The following is a 20,000-nucleotide window of genomic DNA, read 5'->3' as shown; positions in this document are numbered from 1 at the left end:
CACATTCCCTCAGGTCATGCCACATGCCATTCCGCAAACTCATTTAGCGTACTCTCGGCTTGGCGTCAGGACGTTTGATTAATGGGAGCCATTGACGACAAGTTACAAATATATCATCTATTTAATTTGAAAAGTAAGCAGATATCTGAAATCTTCATGGAACAAGTTAACCATTAAACAACACAGCATCAAAGAGTTGTCTTGTTTATTAGTCTTTGTGATTTCCTTCGTCATTAAGTACCGTATTGAAACAAAGATGTTCTAATGATATCTGTGCCCATAAGAACTTTCCGGTTTTTTTCTATGATAAACGACATAAACGTCTTTAAGAAATCTCCACACTTCCAAAAAAGGGAATAGGTCACTCAATATTTGGAAACAATTTCCGCTCTACCTTAGGTTGGACTTACAGCTACTTACAGCAAATAATCGGTTAATCAAATAAACTAAAATGGTGATAATGACCTTACGATTAAGGAGTAAACGGTAATTCTGCAATTAACCAGAACTCCTACGCATGGATAGACAATTCCAACACGTTATTATTGGACTGCCGGTGAGAGCCGGATCACGTTGATACCCGTGAAAAACAGCACGGAATAAGGACAATATTTTGATTGTCAGTATTAACCAATAATCATGATTAAGTCTTGCGACTTCCATGAAACGCAACTCAAGTTTAGCTTTGCCGGGTTGGGTTTTATACAATTCGTGGGTGGTTAACCCGCTGAATTCTAAAGTTAATTACAGTAAGGACACTTGAACCGTGAACACTTGACATTTTTGAGTACATTGTTTTTTTGGGGGAGGAAGAAATAAAGGCTCTTCTTATGATGTATAGTGTTACATGTATAGCATTTTGTAAGTGTAAAAACATTAAATACTCTTGTCAAAAGGACGAGCCCACATTCTATAGTCACTAAAAAAATGTACAAAAAAATATCAAGTGTTCATGGTTCGAGTGTCCTCACTGTAAGCTGCAGCTGGACCAGCTAAAACTTGGCGAGTCGTTAGCGGAATTTGTATGTGGCACGGTATTCAGTTTCAGACATTTCGTAATATACATGACTTCCATACCTGGAATGTTTCCAAGTCATGCTCAAACGTTCAAGAGACCACTTTTATCGCTTTTTTTTGGTCTTTTTATATTTCCATTCGAATTCCACGTTCCTTTTGGTTTCAATTCTCACCTTCTTCTTGGAGCATTTCATTCTAAAATAACTCTTGGAAATCGGAGCAGATGAGCTTCTCTCATCCTTTGTTTCAAAAAGTAGCGCTCCGGCACTGATTGTTCTTCGCAAGAACTGATGAAATGAGTTGGTTTACGAGACAGAATGCCAATATATTTTACTGCAACTCAATCTTTCTTTACCGTACAATCTTCTCTTCATAATTCTTGGCATAAATGTAAAAACAATAAAAAGCAACTTAGGGATCACATGGTTTGGCAAAAGCCTGAGACAAACTACATTCATGCAACATTTTTTTTCCTTTTTGAAAAATAAGGATTTGCATAAAAGGACGATCCCCGATAAACTACGAGCATTCCCCCTGTTGCCGCTTATAGTTAGTCGAGCGCGCACAAGAAAAAATGGGCGCGCTAAATCCGATCCTCCTCCTGACTAGCTAAAGAGGGACTGCTGGTAGTCTGGATTCCTGATGATCTAGTCTCAGCTCTCCAAGGCGTTTGTTTAACATTTGCCAATAGCTGTTTTCTTCAATAAAGGAATCTTGATTTTCGACGTCATATATGACAAGCTGTGCTCGGATTTTCCACAGGCTATAGTGAGCGCTAGCTTCTATATCCAGACCTTCCCTTGCGCTACATCAAGTGACTAATATGGTAATAATATGATCCCAAGAATATGTTAATTTCCTCCCCGTTTTTAACTATTTGATAGTCTCTATGAAACTGGGCAGTTTTGCTTTCGATTGCTCCCGTTAGTGTGGAAACAATTATCTTTGAAAGAAACAATTCAAGTCCAGGACACCGCCACGAGTGACGACGAAAGAAGCTAATTTAAAAAAGAGTACTATTGGTCATAAAAGCAGAACATTTGAGCCGAAAATTCATTCATCATTGAGTTGACTAAGTAAATCGAACTCTACACGGGGTTTCAAATCCAGCAAAGGCAACTAAACAAGATATTATTTCTGGATCTCATACACAAAACAAGGCATGCTTTCACGGTCATCAAAGAGAGTTATCATGCATTCCAAAGCTGGTTCATATGCAACTTTACACGTTACTTGAGTCCGTTCTTTTGAATGCTTGGGCCGTTTCTTGGTTTTCACGTGACGTCATCAAAACTAAAAAATAAGGAATGATCGATCCTTTTGAGATTTTAGTTTAGTTAGTTATTAGAACAGCTGAAGACTTGTCTTTTCACATATTTTCAGTTTGATAGGGTTTTTCGTCTTGTGATGAAGCAAGGTTGAATTTCTAAGCTTTTGCGTGACACGATATAAAAATTACGGTCGAGAATGCTATCACGAAGGTTAAAAAAGTGACCTATCTGCTGAGATTTTGCAATCTGAACAGTCCTTGTATGAGAATAAGTACTCACATAGATGTTTATGAGCCCTCAGAAGACGACGTCTGGCTTTTCATAGCAAAAGTCGATGACATATGTTTTTGTCAGCTTCCGGCCGCCATATTTGTGCCCCTGAGAGGAACACAGACATGGCGTCTCCATACAAAGCCTTATAAATTTGAGTAAAACATTTCAGTTCAAATATCTCCCGCCCGAAACATCGCACAGACCTGAACCTTTTTGAGACTGTTTGAATATTCATCTTCTTTTATCTCTTTGATTCTTGACTTTATTTGTTGAATGGTTTTGATGATGGTGTGACAGTGAAAACCGGCAATTTCCATTCAATCAAAAAATCTCGATAAAATTGTTGGAAGAAATCGTCGAATGCATGGAAGGAGATGTCCCGGGAAAGATTTCGGAAACAACCCGGAAATTCTGTCCCATTAGTTCACTCGCTCTCCAGCCCCTAATTTTCTCCTGTCAGGAATCAGGTGCGTCAATCACTGCGATTTTCATAATTCCGCGGAATTCATCTTCAAGCCCCAACAGCCAAACTGAGTTTTGGCTTCCATTTATCAAACTTCCGACGCCAACCACAGATGACGCACCAATCTATGGAAAGCCAAATGGTGCAAAATTCAGGGCCCGGTTGTTCGAAACCCGATTACCTTAATCCAGGATTAGCGTAAACGTTTGTTTCATATTTTCAACTTTTTGGTAAAAGTTTCTTTTGCTTATTTTTGTTTTTTAGTATTGACTTCTTCTAATGTAAAGTTTTACCGAATATCAGCCTTGAATAGCATTTGGGAGTAGAGAATAAAACTCCTTTGTTTATTTTTAACCTGAGATTAGCGTTAATCGGCTTTTGAACAACTGGACCCAGGAACCAAAATTGGCTTCACATTCATCAACAAGTTTCCTGTCTAGGTCAAGAGAGATTTCAATCAAGCTCAACAAAATCAAGTCACGTTCAACGAATTTCTCTCAAGGTCAAGACAAAATTTTAAGCAAACTTAACAAAATTAAGGGTGCGTTCGATTGACCGTATTCCAGAATAGGAATACATCAGGAGCCATTACCCGGAGCCTCCATCTTCCATATTAACCTTCTGAGTCAACCCTGTCCCGTATCTTTCTACTTTTAGAAGCACCTCGCAGGGGGGCTTTACTGGGTGTTTTCACAATAGCCAATCATAAGAGACCTATGGTCACCCATAGCTGTCTCCATGCATTGTGTTTGAGAAGAGTGTTTTTTGTGTCCTCTGTTTAAGATAACCTGTTAGGAATACTTTTCCTCCAAACGCCTTTAACTGGATACCGAAAAAACCGGTATTCATCCGTCCCAAAACTTGGAGCACATGCAGTAAATAAATTTGATGCTTGCACAATTAAATTTACGAACGAATGCAGGTAAATTTCACTACGTGAATCACAGGTGGAGGCAATCATAAGCAGATATGTCCGTTTACAGCAAATTGAAACAAACAAACAAAAAAATGAAACAATGGCTGATTGCTTTAGACCGTACTCTTGTACATTCTCTACATTTCATATTCCATAGTTGGAATTTCCTTACGTTCGCATTTCATTTCCGTATTGTAGCATTCTCACATTGTAGGGAAAAAAAAACGTGGAATTTACGAAGGTCAGCTGAGAGTCTTTGGTGGAAACGTGGCATAGAAATCTTCGTCTACTTCGTCCAGTCAATTCAGTGAGATCTTCCTCCAGGGGTTGAATTAAAAACTTTCATCAAGATAGATTGGTAAACACCCTCAACAATCTTGATCATGGAGAAAAAAGAAAAACGTCTTACTCATTTCTTGTTATCGAAAGAAATTTCGTTAAAATTGCTTCTCCAGTTTCAGCTGCAATTTTCTACTGTTTGGTTAAGCTATCCGCTTGCAAAACGAATACCTAGAGCAAGAGTTTACAAACTTTTTTTTTCACTAACCGCAATAACGAGCTGCGTTGGTTCTGCGCGTAATTTGGCCACTTGGGCAGGAAGAGGTAAAACCTTTCCGCGGGGGATACCTTCCTTCACACTGTGCTGCGATTGGACAGCGAGAAAAGTTAATTAAAACTAGAGTTTTGCTGAAGATATTGCTCAATAATGTATTCATAATAGGTGGGGCGAAACTGGTATAAAAATGCGTTTAATCGTTGCAATTGTCATTCACTGCAACAACTCAGAGAGAAAGCGAAAAGTAGGGCAGACCCCGTTCTAAGCTTCTTCATGGACAAACTTTGTATCTATTTTGTGGTGAGTAACCGGTTTTTTGTCATGATGTTCCTTGTAATTCATTAGCTAATGGGCTGAGACATATTACTGCAATATTTTAAAAGAATCATAAACTGGATTTCTGCTTTTTTTCGGTCAGAACAAAAGAGCATCGTACAAGAGTACGGGAGGTCGTGAGTTCGACTCCGGCCTGACAATCACTCACAACTCTTGTTCATAAACTCTGTGGGACGTTCTGAAGAAACCACACACTATTCGAAATTAAAGAGATTGCAATGGTGAAATCAAAAAATCTTTGACGGATTGACTTCTGGGAACACGTATTTAATCAAACTGCCTTGCTGGTTAGTTCGATTCCGCTGTCTTCAGTGGAGCTTGCAGCAAATAACCCAGGGGTACGAGTCAGATTGCCAGGAGGAGCAACATTGATTCCGCCATCAACTAAAACTCTCAAAATTTTGTTGGTGATACTTCTTAAGTTTCGAAACTTTGCACCTTGAGCATATTTAGACGAATTTATCCATTTGTTTTAAGTTCAAAATTCTTACATTTTCTTCTTTCATACACACCAGGCATTGAAAACAAAAAAAACAAATGCGTTAACTTTGTTGTCCAAATCCATGTTTAATCAATCTGTCTTTTACTGCGATTGATCGTTGTGTTTGTGGCGGTAGTCTTTAAGCTGATTAATGACACATAAAACAAAATTCTCTCTTTTTACCCGGCAAAGTTCAATACGACCTGGTTTGAAAAGACTTTCAATTAGAGAAGAATACAAAAACTGAGAATAGGCCAATTTTGACCGAGGCTGCAAAAAAAGTCACCTAAGTCGCAAACTAATGGGCAAACTATTCCATAACAGTGCTCCGCTATAACAGAAACATTCTTGCCATAATTTGTTTAGCCTCTAAGTGGTATTACGTACTGCGGATACTGAATAAAATCTGGAGGTATGCTGGAGTGAGTCCATTGATTGTTTTGAACACTAATATGGCTTTAAGCTTTTGTCGGCGTGTAATTAGATCATCCCAATTTAATATATTTTAAAGGTAAGTGGCACTTGTGTCGTAATTGGACCTGGTTATCGCCCTGGCAGGCCTATTTTGAAACTTTTGAAGTTTATCACTTAAGATTAAGTTGCAGTCGCCCCAAACGGAGCTACAATAGTCAAAGTGGGTAAGATCAACGCTTGATAGATTTGGAAGGCAGTGTGCTCTGAGATGTACGGTCATATACGTTTAAGGGCGCTTATAGCTGAAGATATCTTCGTGCTAAGTTCACCTATATGATTAGACCATGAGAGGTGTTCGTCAAATTATCACGCCTAGTGATTTAGCTTCTTTAAGTTTAGTGAATAATTTAGCAACGACCTCAATGTTTATCTGGTCGTCAGAGAATGAAAGTAAACGTTGGTTTGACGCAATAACTATAAATTCGCTCTTCGCAACATGCAAACTCAGTTTGTTGAAAATAAGCTCTTAACTCTGAATTTAAACTATTCTCAAGATCAGTCAATGTGCTGACAACCAAAGGTTATGTTAGTATCATCAGCAAACATCGCTGGGGACGTCAACCAAAGGCAATTTGGCAGATCGTTAATATAAACTAGGAATAAAACGTTAATTTTTGGCAAAATATTGATAGTGTCGATCAAAATGTGCCAAGAAAACTGGGAATTTTGGCACAAAGTAGCTTGTTTAAGGTTTAAAATTGTTAAGCCCAGATTGCCAAGCTTGCATTTGAAAAAAAAGGCTCAATGTACGGTTTTTTGCCAACCTTCCACTCAGTTAAGTGTGGCAAAAATACCAAGAAAGTATGCCGGAATTGCCGGTCCTGTGGAGGTGCACTGACAGATGGAAAATTTTGCTTAAAAAATTTTTTTTTTGCTAAAAGGACTTGGCAAGAAATTCAGAGGTTTCTTTCATTTATTGCCAGAAACACAAATTTATGTCAAGAATCAGAAGAACAGTTCAACATATTTCCAAATTGAAGAAGGTGGATTGATTTTTTTGTCTAAGAAAGGCAAATGAGTGTTGCAAGAGTTTCTGAACAGTCAAATCTGTTTGACGACATCATCATAACCTCTAAGTTTAAAATCAGTTCAATGCAATGCAAAATGACGACGGGAATTTCCAACGTCAAAGCTATAGGGTTGATACAAAATGACCACGGAAATTTTTAACATCTAAACTATAGGGTTATACAAAATGACCACGGAAATTTCCAACGTCTAAACTATAGGGTGATACAAAATGACCACGGAAATTTCCAAAGTCAAATTTGCGAGAGGCACGACCATGGAATCTCCAACATCAAAATTAAAGGTTAATCCAAAATGATCATGGAAATTTCCAACGTCAAACAGAAACGACCATGGAAATCTTTAAGATGAAATTTGCACTTAATCAAAAATGACGATGGAAATTTCCAGCGTCAAAATTTTGCGCATGAGCATACCCGAAATTATAAAGTCTGTTTTTTTCGCAAATGTTGAATGCCTAATTGCGCACTTCATAAGATCAGCTATTCCAAATTCTAACTCTGTTTCTTGAAAATATCTTTTATTTTATATTTAATCTTAAACTTCCAACAAAATAGTCGCCTCTTGAAGATGATCTTGTCTTGTTTACAGTTCAGTAAACTGAACAGTAGGCTTGAGCATGTAGGCTTGTGTGGTTATTAACAACTGAAATTCAGTCTTCGTTCAATGTTAGGCTAAATTAAAAGCTGAAGGGAATATATGCGCCTTTATCTCTGAACTCACTTCCGAGTAAGCATGATATCATCCATCTGATCCGCAACGAGTTTTTTTCAATAGCAGTCTGCGCCCAACGATCTTTGAACAATCGGTGGAATCATGGCCTCTGCTAAATCGGCATCGACTGACCTTGTCTCGCGCTGTGTCTTCTTCAAAGCGATGTGCTATTGTAGCTACTTCTCAGGGGGTCCGAATAACTTGCTCTCTTTTTGTCATCGGCCAACATTTTTTATGACTTTGATTGAAACATTTTGAACCATAAAATTTTTGGATATCTTTCTTTAAGATAGCCTCTTCAAATCAATCTTTCCGTTTGTCCACTTAAAGCGCAATAGCTGTAAGTCAATCATGGCAACTTGCTTGCCATCAGGGGCACCCAACGTCAATTTTCGGAAAATATCTGTTCGGAAGACGATTTGAGATCTAGAATTTTTGGAACATCTGTTGTAAAATTTCTTGCTTGCCTGTCTCTCCTAGGATTTTCGAACATATGAAAAATGGTATAATTGCCCATTTTTAAAAGATTTTTACCCTAAAAAGGCCACCTAGAAATTTCGGGAGCCTTAATGTGAAAGAAGCCATTTACAGTTTAACAACTGAGCAAAAAACTAATCCAACTTGCCTTTTGCCTTTTCTGAGGGTTTATTAAATAGCAGGGCTGGAGGCGCCAGTTTTAAAAATTTCGGTCACTTAAATCATTGATCATTAATTTCCGGTTCTTTTCCGGTTTCTGCTTGGCAATTGAGTTCATTCAGATAAGATAAGCAAATCCTCAAAAACTAACAGGAATTGCCGTAAATCGGCTCAAATACCACACAAGAGGGAAAAAACACTTAAATTAAGTAAGGTAAGACGATTTTTATTTAAATCGCTACATTTTCATAGGTCACAGAAACAACCGTTATTTTCCCCATACAAATCCTTATAAATATGCAAATCGCTCGAGTCACGTTTACAATGCAAAGTCGTCATATAAAGAGCTGCTCATATATCGAGCTTGGGGTACCTGTGATTTAACGTCTTTCCGGGGAAAAAAATGTTAGTCAAACGAGGTTCATATGGTTTCTTTTACATGTCTATGTAGTGAATTGTCTTCAAGCTTAGAATCTGAGTGTGTGAAATATCTCGTTTTTAGTCCGTGGGAGTTGAGTTCGTCCTTAGACAATAAAGTTGAAGATCTTCACTTCAGGAAGTCTTGTTTTACTTTTGCCAAAAATGAGGTTGGAAAATTCCGCCGTCATTTTGCTCGATCTTCTGTTAAAAATGACGTTGGAAATTTCCGCTGTCATTTTGCCTCATCTTCTGTGAAAAATGACGTTGGAAAAATCTGCCGTCATTTTGCTCAGTATCTTCTGTTAAAAATGACGTTGGAAATTTCCGTCGCCATTTTCTTTGATCTTCTATGAGAAAAGACGTTGGAAATTTGTACTGTCATTTTGCGTGACTGTTTAGTAAAAAAAATTGATAAAATTTGACAAATATTGCAAAGTTGATAAATGCTCCGGAAAAATATTCTTTTTTCTTTGGAAATATTGCAAACTGGATAAATCATTCGGTAGAAAAGTGGAGATTCATCAACAATATTTACGGAGTGTGGTGCCAAAACAGCACAGATTTGGAAAAAATGACCGCAAAACATATCATTTTTACCAGAATTGGACGGTTTTAAGGCCCGTTCAAACGGTCATGATAGTTGATGATAGTTAAAGATAGTTTCAACTATCACGCACGTTTGAACACGAACTATCATTCACTATCATCAACTATCATCAACTATCATGCAGTTTGGACATGTTCAAATTCGACATGATAGTTCATGATAGTTTTTTCCGTTTGACCGAGCGGATGATAGTGCATGATAGTTTTTCGGTCAGCGGGGGTAACCAAGGCGGGCTCAATGCAATATGGCTACCGCAAGTTTGCCATCGTCCTGTGAGGAACAACAAAACAATAATTTGGACAAATATTCGGACGACAGTGACGCTGAAAGCGAGAAAGTGAGAAAAGCTAAAAAAGCTAAAAAACCAGACAACGAGAAGTGGAGTAGTAGTTTGATATGCAACCTAATAGATGAGTACGAGGCACGGCCATGTTTGTTTACAATCGCGCGCGGTAGGAGACTAGGTACCAGTTAGCTACGCCAGCACATTGCGCGATTTCGTCAACTATCATGAACTATCATGGACCGTTTGATCGCAAACATGATAGTCAATGATAGTGAATGATAGTTGAAACTATCATCAACTATCATCAACTATCATGACCGTTTGAACGGGGCTTTAGAATACGACGAAGAGTTTTAGAACGTGTTAAAAGTGGTCCAAGGTTGGTACCCTGTGGGATGCCACAAGAAGCCAGTGCAGTATTAGACAACTACCCAGCAAGGCTACATCTTTGACTTCGGCGGAAAAGATAAGACTCTAACCACTTAAAGACCGGGAGCTCTTTTCAGAGCTCGTCGAACCCCTGATTGACCCGCAAATTGTGGGTGATCCGTAGTTTCACGCAACCCCGATTCATCCCATGTTGATAAAATAATATTGTGCCACCATACTCCAGCGTAGACAATTTCAGGATACAAATAAATGGAGAAGGCGTGTGGAAATTAAGGGATATTTGCCCCGAGCGGGAGACAATGCAAGTTGTGAGAATTCATCATGATATGTGGGAAAGGTAAAAGTACGGCTAGCGTGTTAGGTGGCTCATTTGACTTGCCGCAGACTTCGAATCCGTAGAGGTCCGTAACGTCCGTTCTACTGATTTTAGAGAAATTAGAGAGACTACTCATGGTGTAAAGTAGCCAGGGAAAGGAGTGCGAGATTGGGCCATAACTGTTAAGTTAACTGTCAGTGTAACATAGGGAACTTCAAGTTAAGTGTCTCGTCGTTCTAGCGCTGGAGAACTAATTGGGGACACTGCAAACTGACATCAGCAATGAATGCAAATGAAGTCAAATGGTAGTTTTCGAGGAGAGAGAAAAACTCAGTTACCCGGAGAAAAACTTCTCATTGCAGAGTAGAGAACCAACAAACTCATCACGCAAATGGCGCCGAGTCTGGGAATCGAACCCAGGCCACATTGGTGAGAGAAGAGGACTCTCATCACTGGGCCATCCCTGCAACCAGGCAAACCACATTATTGATGTTATAAAACGCCCCTAAGTATTTGAACTAATTGGCCTGTACATGTTAGACTACAGTTTGACATTTCTTTTACCTTTATTTATACTACTCACAACAAAACAAAACAAAACAAACAAACAAAAAAATGAGTAAAATAAAGACCTTTTTAACTGACTCTCAGCCTGTGTATGTTTTAAGTACGTTCTTAACTGAAAGTTTGGTTAATTTCATGCAGCCTGAACGTTCTTATCAGAAAAAACGGTTCTTACAAAAAAGGGAGTAGGATTTCAGCCAAGATTACCATCCCGGCCATTAGCCGATGGTTCTAAATGACCTCAACTGTGACATGGCTGAGAATCTTATGATGAGAGATGGAATTTTTCAATTCGTATTGTGGCTAATCTGCGATCAGGCGTACTTTTCCTTAGACATGGTCTCAAGAAAAGTACGCTTGATCGCAGGTTATATTGTGGCCCGTTGCCAGTCTCGAAAGTATAAAATAATTAGTTCGATGATTGCTCAACTGTTCGCTTGGAAGCGAAGCGATTTATGCGTTTATGCGAAGCGATTTATGTGTAACTGAATGTTTCAAGTGATAAATGACAGCGAAAAAACTCGTAAAAGACTTGCCGTTCGCCAATTACTGTACTAGGACAATTTCTCAAATGATACAACAATTTTTATTACGCGCGCAGGGGGAACAATGTTGAATTCTTCTCGTCTCCCTGATTTGGTCATGTCACTTCCGTCTTCCGGTTTTACCATGAAAGCGAGCGGAGTACAATCGCTATTTCCACAAAAGTAAAGCGGGCGCTCTGATTGCTGAATTATCCATTTACTATTTGGCCACTGTTACACTAAGAATCATTTAGAACTCGCAGAAAATTAATGCAATAGAAAACCTGTTGGCGTGGGTCACGATTTAGGCCTCTTGAAATGCCGAGAAATCTAAAGACATAACGGGAATATACTAAACATTCGATTCCGGAAGGTGCACAAAAAGAATGCCCGAGCTTAAAGAAAAGCCACCCTATGGTATTTTATATACTGCACTGTCGTTTCCAAACTGGATTTATTCGTAATAATTGAGCGCGCCTCTTGGGAAGCAAGGGGGCTGCATCAGGATAATCTGTGACGAAGGAAAGAACGGTATTCGGAACTTGAAAATTGTCCCCCTCGCAATACGGTGTGTGCCCTCCAGATTCACTTAATTTGAAACCACTATGGTTAAGATTTAGCAATTATTGATTTTAAAGTACTAATGTTATTGTTCTTTATCTCCTACTTTTCCTCTAGCGTGAAAATGGAATTTAAAAAAAAAAAAAAAAAATCGGTCCTGGAGCACGATTTATACGGGGTAGAGATAAGGGACTGGTCATTATTACTGGGTTGCCTATGGGCAAACCCAGTCGAGGTCTGCGTTTACTTTGCTTGTTTTCTTTTTTTTCTTTTTCTTTTTTTTTTTTTCTTTTTTTCCGTGTCGGTAAAAGTTTTGCCTGTCACTCCCCTGGTAAGTGGTGTCTTTGTGTATAGAGCCTTCTGCGCGTATTTTCTTAGGATCGAGAGGGTAGTGGAACTGCGTAGATTTCTCTGGTGACACAGTAGAATCATTAACTTAGCCTGCAATGGCGTCGAAAGTCATGCAACGCGAATGGCGTTTTAGTGGATCCTTAAACAAAATATACCCTTATGGAGCTCAATAATGGAAAGTCAGTTGGATAAACTAGGCAGGAATCTCAAAAGCGACGAGTACTGGACTTCGACAACAATCTATCGCCCGTCGAGACGAAATCAAAGTGAGCAGTCCGGGAAACTTCCTTCTGCTCTTTCTGAAAACTGTGTATCAATAGTAATTTGCTTTTTCATCAATATTTGTTTTGCATAAAGCAAGCTAACAGAATCTGTACCTTGCTGAGTTCGCATTTGTTAGCGTTAATAGTATTTTCGGTCAGATGTTTCTGTTTTTTATGAGAGGTTTATTGTTTTGGTCTCCCATCCTAACACTAACCCCGCGAAACAGGGTTTGACTTCAGTGAAGTTTAGTATTACAAAGCTTTCAGATGCTCAGAGGGCACACTTGTGGTGAAAAGAAGTTGTGAGGGAACTTGAAAATTATCAACATGTCAGCCCAGAAGCCAATGTTTCTCGCTTCTCTTTTATTTGTTATTACTGGGTTGCCTATGGCAAACCAGTCGAGGTCTGCGTTTAGTTTGTTTGTTTTATTTGTTTTCCTTTTTTTTTAGTTTTTACTGGGTTGCCTATGGCAAACCAGTCGAGGTCCGCGTTGATTTCGTGGTTTTTTTATTTTTTTCCGTGTCGGTAAAAGTCTTGCCTGTCACTCCCCTGCTAAGTGGTGGCTTTGTGCATAGAGCCTTCTGCACGTATTTCCTAAGAATCGAGAGGGTAGTGGGAAATGCGTAGATTTCTCTGGTGGACACAGTAGAACGATTAACTTAACCAGCAATGGCGTCGAAAGTCATGTAACGCGAATGGCGTTTTAGTGGATCTTTGAACAAAATATACCCTTATGAAGCTCATGAATGGCAGGTCAATTGGATATACAGGCGGTGGAATCTTAAAAGTGACGAGTAATGGACTTCGACAACAATCTATCGCCCGTCGAGCCGAAATTAAAGTGAGCTGTATTTACCTGAAGTACATGGTAATTTGACACAATTGAGTTTCTTGTCTTCACGCACGCAATGAAATAGGAAGAGGTTTTCGCCTCTAAGAGCAAATATGTTGTTTGTTTCAATAAATTTTTCGCTGGAAAAGGATTCTGTGGTATTTTCTGCCTTTGTGAATTATAATATCATGCTGTGTATTGAATTTTCGAGCTTAAGGTTGAAATGTGATATGGGAGAAGTTTTTTAGTATTGCTCTGTAAGCAGGAAGGGTTCACAGGCCTGTTGGAAGCGTGCTTGAGTTTCAACAAAATGAGCCCCAAAATCAGTGAAAACTTGTCATGCAGATGAATAATAAAGTAGTTGCTATTTCCAAAATGATGGAATTACCTGGTGATAAATAACGTCGTACGCGTCTTGGAGAGTAAATTTTGACTTTGCATAAACAAGAGTTGGGCGATTGTGATCTTTGTTTTGACTTCGCTCATTTCATTGTCAAACTTTATAACACTTGACAGAAAAAGAAACTTACAAAAACCCGGTATCTTGCCATCATTTGACACGTCACAGATGCTTCACTGTTTGGCGAGTAAACATGCCGCGGTAACTTCATCACGGCGCCCGCTGAATTCCGGCGATGTCACATTTATTTGTGCAGCCAAAACTTACAATAACAAAATTGAACGTTACAAAAATCCCCCAAAACGTTTGTCGCTGATCGTAACATTTTATATTCTATATTCACGGTTCAAAATAAATATTGTTTTCGTGTCGTAAATATGTTATTCTCGAGCGATCGTTCTGGAAACTTCCTTCTGCTCTTTCTAAAAACTGTTTATCAATATTTATTTACTTTTGCCTAAAGCAAGCTAACAAAATCTGTACCTTGCTGAGTTCGCATTTGTTAGCGTTAATAGTATTTTCGGTCCGATGCTTCTGCTTTATGAGGGGTATATTATTTTGGTCTTCCATCCAAACACTAACCCCGCCCAACAGGGATTAACATCAGTGAACTTCGGCATTACACAGCTGTCAGATGCTCAGAGGGCACGCTTAAACTTGTGGTGAAAAGAAGTTTATCAACATGTCAGCCCAGAAGCCAGTGTTTCTCACTTCCCATTTATTTTCTTCAAACTTTCTGGGTTCAGTACTTTGCTAGTAACCACATGTCTTCTCAGACTATTTACCCAAGACTTCTACCATGGCACTACAATGGTAGACAATACCAAAACAATATCGTGCACTGTTAGAGCTACATATTACGCAAGGACGGGTCTGTTTCGTCGTACGAACGTGTGAGGACCTGTGAGCCAAAGGGCCTCGTCTGGTATGACTTCTCAATGACCGCCCAACTTGAAAAAAATTGTCTGGAAAGGTGCACGTACCACAGGCAACACAGTGTACCCTCACGGAGGGTCTAGTTTATCTAGAGGAAAGGGGCGAGGGGAGTGCAAATAGAGGGTGGGTCACCAATTTTTATGCATGGCCAAAAGGAGGGCGGGGAGGCTATAAAAAATTATTTAAATATATAGGCGGCAAAAATTGTAAGCTGCTGATACAGCTGGAAGGGCCTCAACTAATAAAGTTACTTTACAAAAACAACTTTTATTAACACTTTAAACTTTCTTTTTCTATGTTACAAATCATCACCACCACCACCACTATCATCATCAGCAACATTATATCATTATCATTGTCTACTTCTGAATGATAATTTCTTGGGGAAATTTCTTTTACATATTCATTAATCAATTGTACAGATTCATCAGACAATAGACCATATTCGTATTCTCGGTATTGGACTGGAACTGTAGCTTGCAATGGAGGCTAATGCGGGGGAATCTTTTCAAATGCAAATAATTTTTAATAAATTCCCCCGCATTAGCCTCCATTGCAAGCTAGTTCCAGTGCAATACTGAGAATACGAATGTGGTCATACTCATTACCTTTCTTTGGACACTTATTATTATTGTTTTTAATTGATTTGGGGGGGGGGGGGGCACTAAATTTTGTGTTTTCTATGAAATGGGAGGCGGGGCGCGAAAAAAATTAGCATCACATCTCCCATTTCCACCCGCCCCCCCCCCCCCCCCCCCATCCTCCTCTACCTGTAAATAATGACCAGTCCGGACGACGACGGCTACGAGGACGTTGACTAAAAATATCATTCCATTACCATAACAATTTTGCAATTTTTACTGAGTCGCTAGGCATGGAAAATGTGATTCCACATTCCAAGAATAAAATTGGTGCGAACAGTGTGGACATGTCATTGTGAGGTGATCGCGTCCTTCAAGCAACCCGGCTCAAATTTGATCATTTCACGGCGTTGTCAAGACGAGAACGGCAAACAAATGTATCAAAACGTAAAACGCACGTGCGGGGCGTGCAGAGCTATTGTTTTTGCTAATTAAACTTTTTGTTATGTGGCGTTCTCGTAACCGTCTTTTTCGACTCGTCGTCCTTTCTTAAGCACCACAATGAAGAGCAAGGAAGGAAGTCAAAGAGGTCTATTCAGTTCCGTTCGCGAATTTTAACACTGTGTCTTTTTCATGCACGGGCAGGTTTTCGCTGTTATCTTTGGTACTGAAATTAGCACAGTGTCTGGACTTCGATGTAATCTACAGGCTTACGGACGACACGATGAAAGACCGGGATCTCTAGTTAAACTACATGACGACAAGTGTCAATCATCCCAGACGGGGAGTTGGTGTACAGCTTCAGCAAGTTCATGGTCAACAAACGATCCACTCGCTAGTAAGTGAACTTTAACGAAAATGTAAACTTAAACCGCAAAATGCTATAAACTTCTGATCTTAAAAAAACCCGAAAAGGTTTCGCTTTAAATCATATTGAAGCATGTCTGCTGGTGACAAAATATGTTTGATGTTTTACCGAGCGGCCACTGAAACAGTATACAAAATCCTAAATATGTTTTATCTAGACAGTTCTCAATACAGAAAAATGCTTGATTCAGCTATGCAAATTTTAAGGCGCAATGCAGTGTGTTAAAGTGTTAGAACATGGTGAAAAGGAAAGCTATTGACAAACGATCGATAAAGGGGAATGGAAGTGAGTTATATTATTTCACAACACTCCGTCAGGAACGAAGAAACTCCTGGCGGTGAGAAAGAAAACGATAAGTTGCTTCTTTCTTGGTCAGTCCAGTCAGTCCTTAATTTCTCTAGTTTAATTTTTTGCCGCTTTGCTGTGGGCTTCAAACAAGTTTTATCGCAAAATGTTTTAGCCTCCAAGGAGGCGTCCACGGTGGAGAGGGGCAACACTCCCGTGGGAGACGGGGAGCGTCGCTTGACTTTCGCCCGAGTATCTTCAAAGGAGACTATAAAGAAAAAAAAAAACCCCTGGCATGTTCCGTACCAGGAAGTATGCGAATTAGGTATTTCCCACTCTGCTGTGTAGTTACTTGATGAAAGAAATCGCGGATTCTCGGGATAAAATACACTTTGCAAATCACTCTCTGTTTTGACCTCTAGTATCCCCAACAGAGTCCAACGGCGCATTTTTTTCGCTTTCAGATTTGACAATGAGGCACCATAAAGGCAACTTATGCTTTGAGATAAGACACAATCAAACACAATATTCTCTCAAAGTTTTAAGCCGCGTCAAAATTGTCTTTGAGGTAAGTTCGAACTGAGATTTGTTACATTAATCGTATGCAAAGTGCATACCAAACTTTGAAGTGAAAGCCCTGTGCAAACTTTCCTCCTGGGAGTTTCAATTAGCCACTCGATTTGACTTGTCCCTTTTAAAAAACCGTTTATTTGGCTTCATTTATCTTTAAATTGATTTCCTCAAAAGCAACCATCCATTGCTTTCAGTTCACAATAAGATCCATGGCGTTAACAACATTCTTCACAAAGTGTTCTCTTAGCCTAAGAACGGCATGTAATTCTGTATGTTTGGAAACTGCTGGAAAGATGAGTAGCCGTTCCATGCGGCTCAGTCTGGCTGTCTCTTGTTTTTGTGAATATTAAAACAAAGGAAGATTGTTTGATAAAAGTTTAATAAAAGTTATTTTTCGTTGACCTGCTTTCAGAAATTAGAGCCCGGCAAAGACTGCACAAGTGACTTTTCAAACTTATTCCAGATATCGGATTACTATGGTAGTGATGACACATTTATTAGGCTGAAGAGTCTAAAGCGTGGATTGAAACCAACAACACGAGCATATCTTGCTGCAAAAATGAACACTCAGCCACCCACCTTGGTTCCTGGAAAATTGCTTTTAATAAAAAAGTATGATCATAGCAGGCGTAATAAGTTTAAGATAATACGTTTATCAAGTAGGACCAGAAGAAGTTAAGTTGTTTGTAGATCAAGCATGCAGGAAGTACTTAATTCGAGGAACTGAATTTATTATTTGGATATTATTATCATGGCAGTCCATTACGTAATTATGCCTTTAACCCAAACTACAATTGGGCGTATGGCAACGAGGACAAGCATTAAAACATCTCTTAATTTAAACCTTTCCTAACGAGTAACATAGATAGATTACATGTATAAACTGCATGTCTCCATTGACTTTTTATGTCCATATATATATATAACACCAAGAGAAAATGAGGGGACAGAGAAGGAGGCTCCCGGTCCAGCCCTTGGGATATGTCATGTCCACGAAAGTTATTTTTAGACGAGCGGAAGTCTTCCGAGACGTCCGCATGCAGGCCAACCTCGGTCCGATGTTTGAAAGAAAATATATATTCATCAGCCTTCCACGTGCGCCATCATTTTCTCTTTTCACTAAGAACCTGAGAGAGAGGCAACACTGCATGCGGACGTCTCGGAAGACAGACTTCCGCTAGAACAAAGACTTCCGCTCGTCTAAAAATAACTTTCGTGGACATAACATATCCCGGCCAACGCCTTGAGCCTACCTCTCTGTCCTCTCATTTTCTCTTGATAACACTGTGGTAAGTATAGGTAATCGCATGGGGCCGAGTAAAATTAAGGATTAATATCACGCGAACACCGCGGCAAAACGTTTGCGCATGCGTGATCTTCCACATTTCCGGTTTGATTCACCGGCGAAAATGTCTCCGCATGAGTCGCGCAATATGGCTGCCGTTTGAGAATCGGTACCTTGTTGGTTTACGTTCTTTTTAGAGCGATCAAGGCTAGTTTGAACGCCAGTTTCAAATGGAATGTATTCTTTGAGAACGTCTATGTTGTGTAAAACGTTTGCAAGTCCAATCCAACTAGTATCCTCGGAAAAATTGCTCCTGGAAAATTTTATTTCGTGGGAAAAGAGCTGCGAAACAGGTAAGTTTTTTACGCAATTTTTAATGTAGAAAGTTAGTTGCCATCGGGTACAAAAAGTTACTGTAATGTGCAGAAAGAAGGATTCCCAAGGTTTCCGTTCATGTGTGAATTGGCTTTTGGCAGGGAAATGGCAATATTGTGCAACGTGAAGGTTATTTTTTTCTGCGTTACTCCTTACTATCGGCACCTCTACATAACATGAATGATCAATGATTCGATCAGATGTGAATTTGATTTTGAGTGTGACTGTGTCATTGGGAACGTAACCCTAACATCAAATATTTTAAATAGCTGCTTTTAAGGTTATTATATTCTCTTTTCTTGTTAATATATCTTTAAGTTATTATACTTCTTAGCAGTCACAACCCCGCGGTCACAACTCACCGATCCATGTCGACGTCAATTTCATTATTTTGTCCGTTAAAATAGTTACCAAGTTATGGATTTGCACTTAATTTGTGTTTAAGGCACGTTTTTGACCCTGCCATAATCCATGTTTTAGTTAAAATAATGTTTGGAAGAACTGAAGTGAGGGTACATTACTAGAGCTATATATAGATATCTATAGATTCAGATTCGTGACTCTTTGCGTGTAACAAATCATTTTTTTTATTATTGTTTTGTGGAAGCATTAATGATGTACTTTGGTTTTAGGGGACTGTCATGTGTTGTCGGATCAAGTTAATCTGTTTTGAGTCATGTGATGGTTGACAGTGGTTCCTGAAATGAAGAATCACATTATTGCCATGGACGTTTTTGGTTACACCCCACATGTTGTTCTTTTCTTAGATGACAAAAATTATTAATATATTACGTGATTTGGAGCTGCAGCTAGAAACAGTGACAATCCCATGCATAAGGTCTCATTGGGTTTGATAGCAGTAAAATATTTTAGAAAAAAGTTTAAAGCTTTTATCATAACTTCTCGTCTTGGGTCCTGCTGGACTTCAAATAATTTTATGCTCTACCATTTTGAGCAAAGGACTTGTCAATCAACCTGTTATAATATTTACAATATGATCTTTGGATAGTAATTAATTTCTACTTCGTATCCTATGTGTCTTACATAGTTAGTTTTAAGTTTTTATTTCCTGTAGTGCATCTTGATTATAGTTAGCACACAACCCCACAAGCATGTATTATTTCTTTAATATTGGTTGTGTTTAAATAAAGGATATTGTTGTCTTGTCAGCCTCAGTTGTATTTGCATTAGATTGTGAATGTTATGTTTAAAGGCAAACCATTAAAAAGTGTACAAAATTTATTTATTTATTTTGTTCAACATGCTTGAAGAATTATTACTACAGAAATATGAAGTTATGAGTTTTTTTAAAAGTTAAATCTGATGGAAGGGCAGATTAAAAATTTATTGAAGCAGCTGAGATGCTACCCGAGTCCACAAAGGGAGGTTCAATAATTTATTGTACTGGAAGTATTT

General features: G+C 38.9%; 1 protein-coding gene across 1 annotated transcript in view; it reads left to right on the top strand.

The window, feature by feature from the left end:
- Positions 1-4,739: 4,739 nt before the first annotated feature.
- LOC137968079 (uncharacterized) overlaps positions 4,740-20,000 on the top strand; it is a 15,664-nt gene continuing 403 nt past the window's right edge. The window contains exons 1-4 of the mRNA XM_068814704.1: positions 4,740-4,796; positions 15,844-16,036; positions 16,816-16,919; positions 17,337-17,536. Coding sequence (XP_068670805.1) covers positions 4,770-4,796; positions 15,844-16,036; positions 16,816-16,919; positions 17,337-17,536 — 524 coding nt within the window. The 5' untranslated portion in view covers positions 4,740-4,769. The remainder of the gene's footprint in view (positions 4,797-15,843; positions 16,037-16,815; positions 16,920-17,336; positions 17,537-20,000) is intronic.

The sequence above is a fragment of the Montipora foliosa genome, chromosome 8, assembly GCF_036669935.1.
Source record: "Montipora foliosa isolate CH-2021 chromosome 8, ASM3666993v2, whole genome shotgun sequence".
NCBI lineage: Eukaryota > Metazoa > Cnidaria > Anthozoa > Scleractinia > Acroporidae > Montipora > Montipora foliosa.
This window is presented reverse-complemented; position numbering and strand designations above follow the sequence as displayed.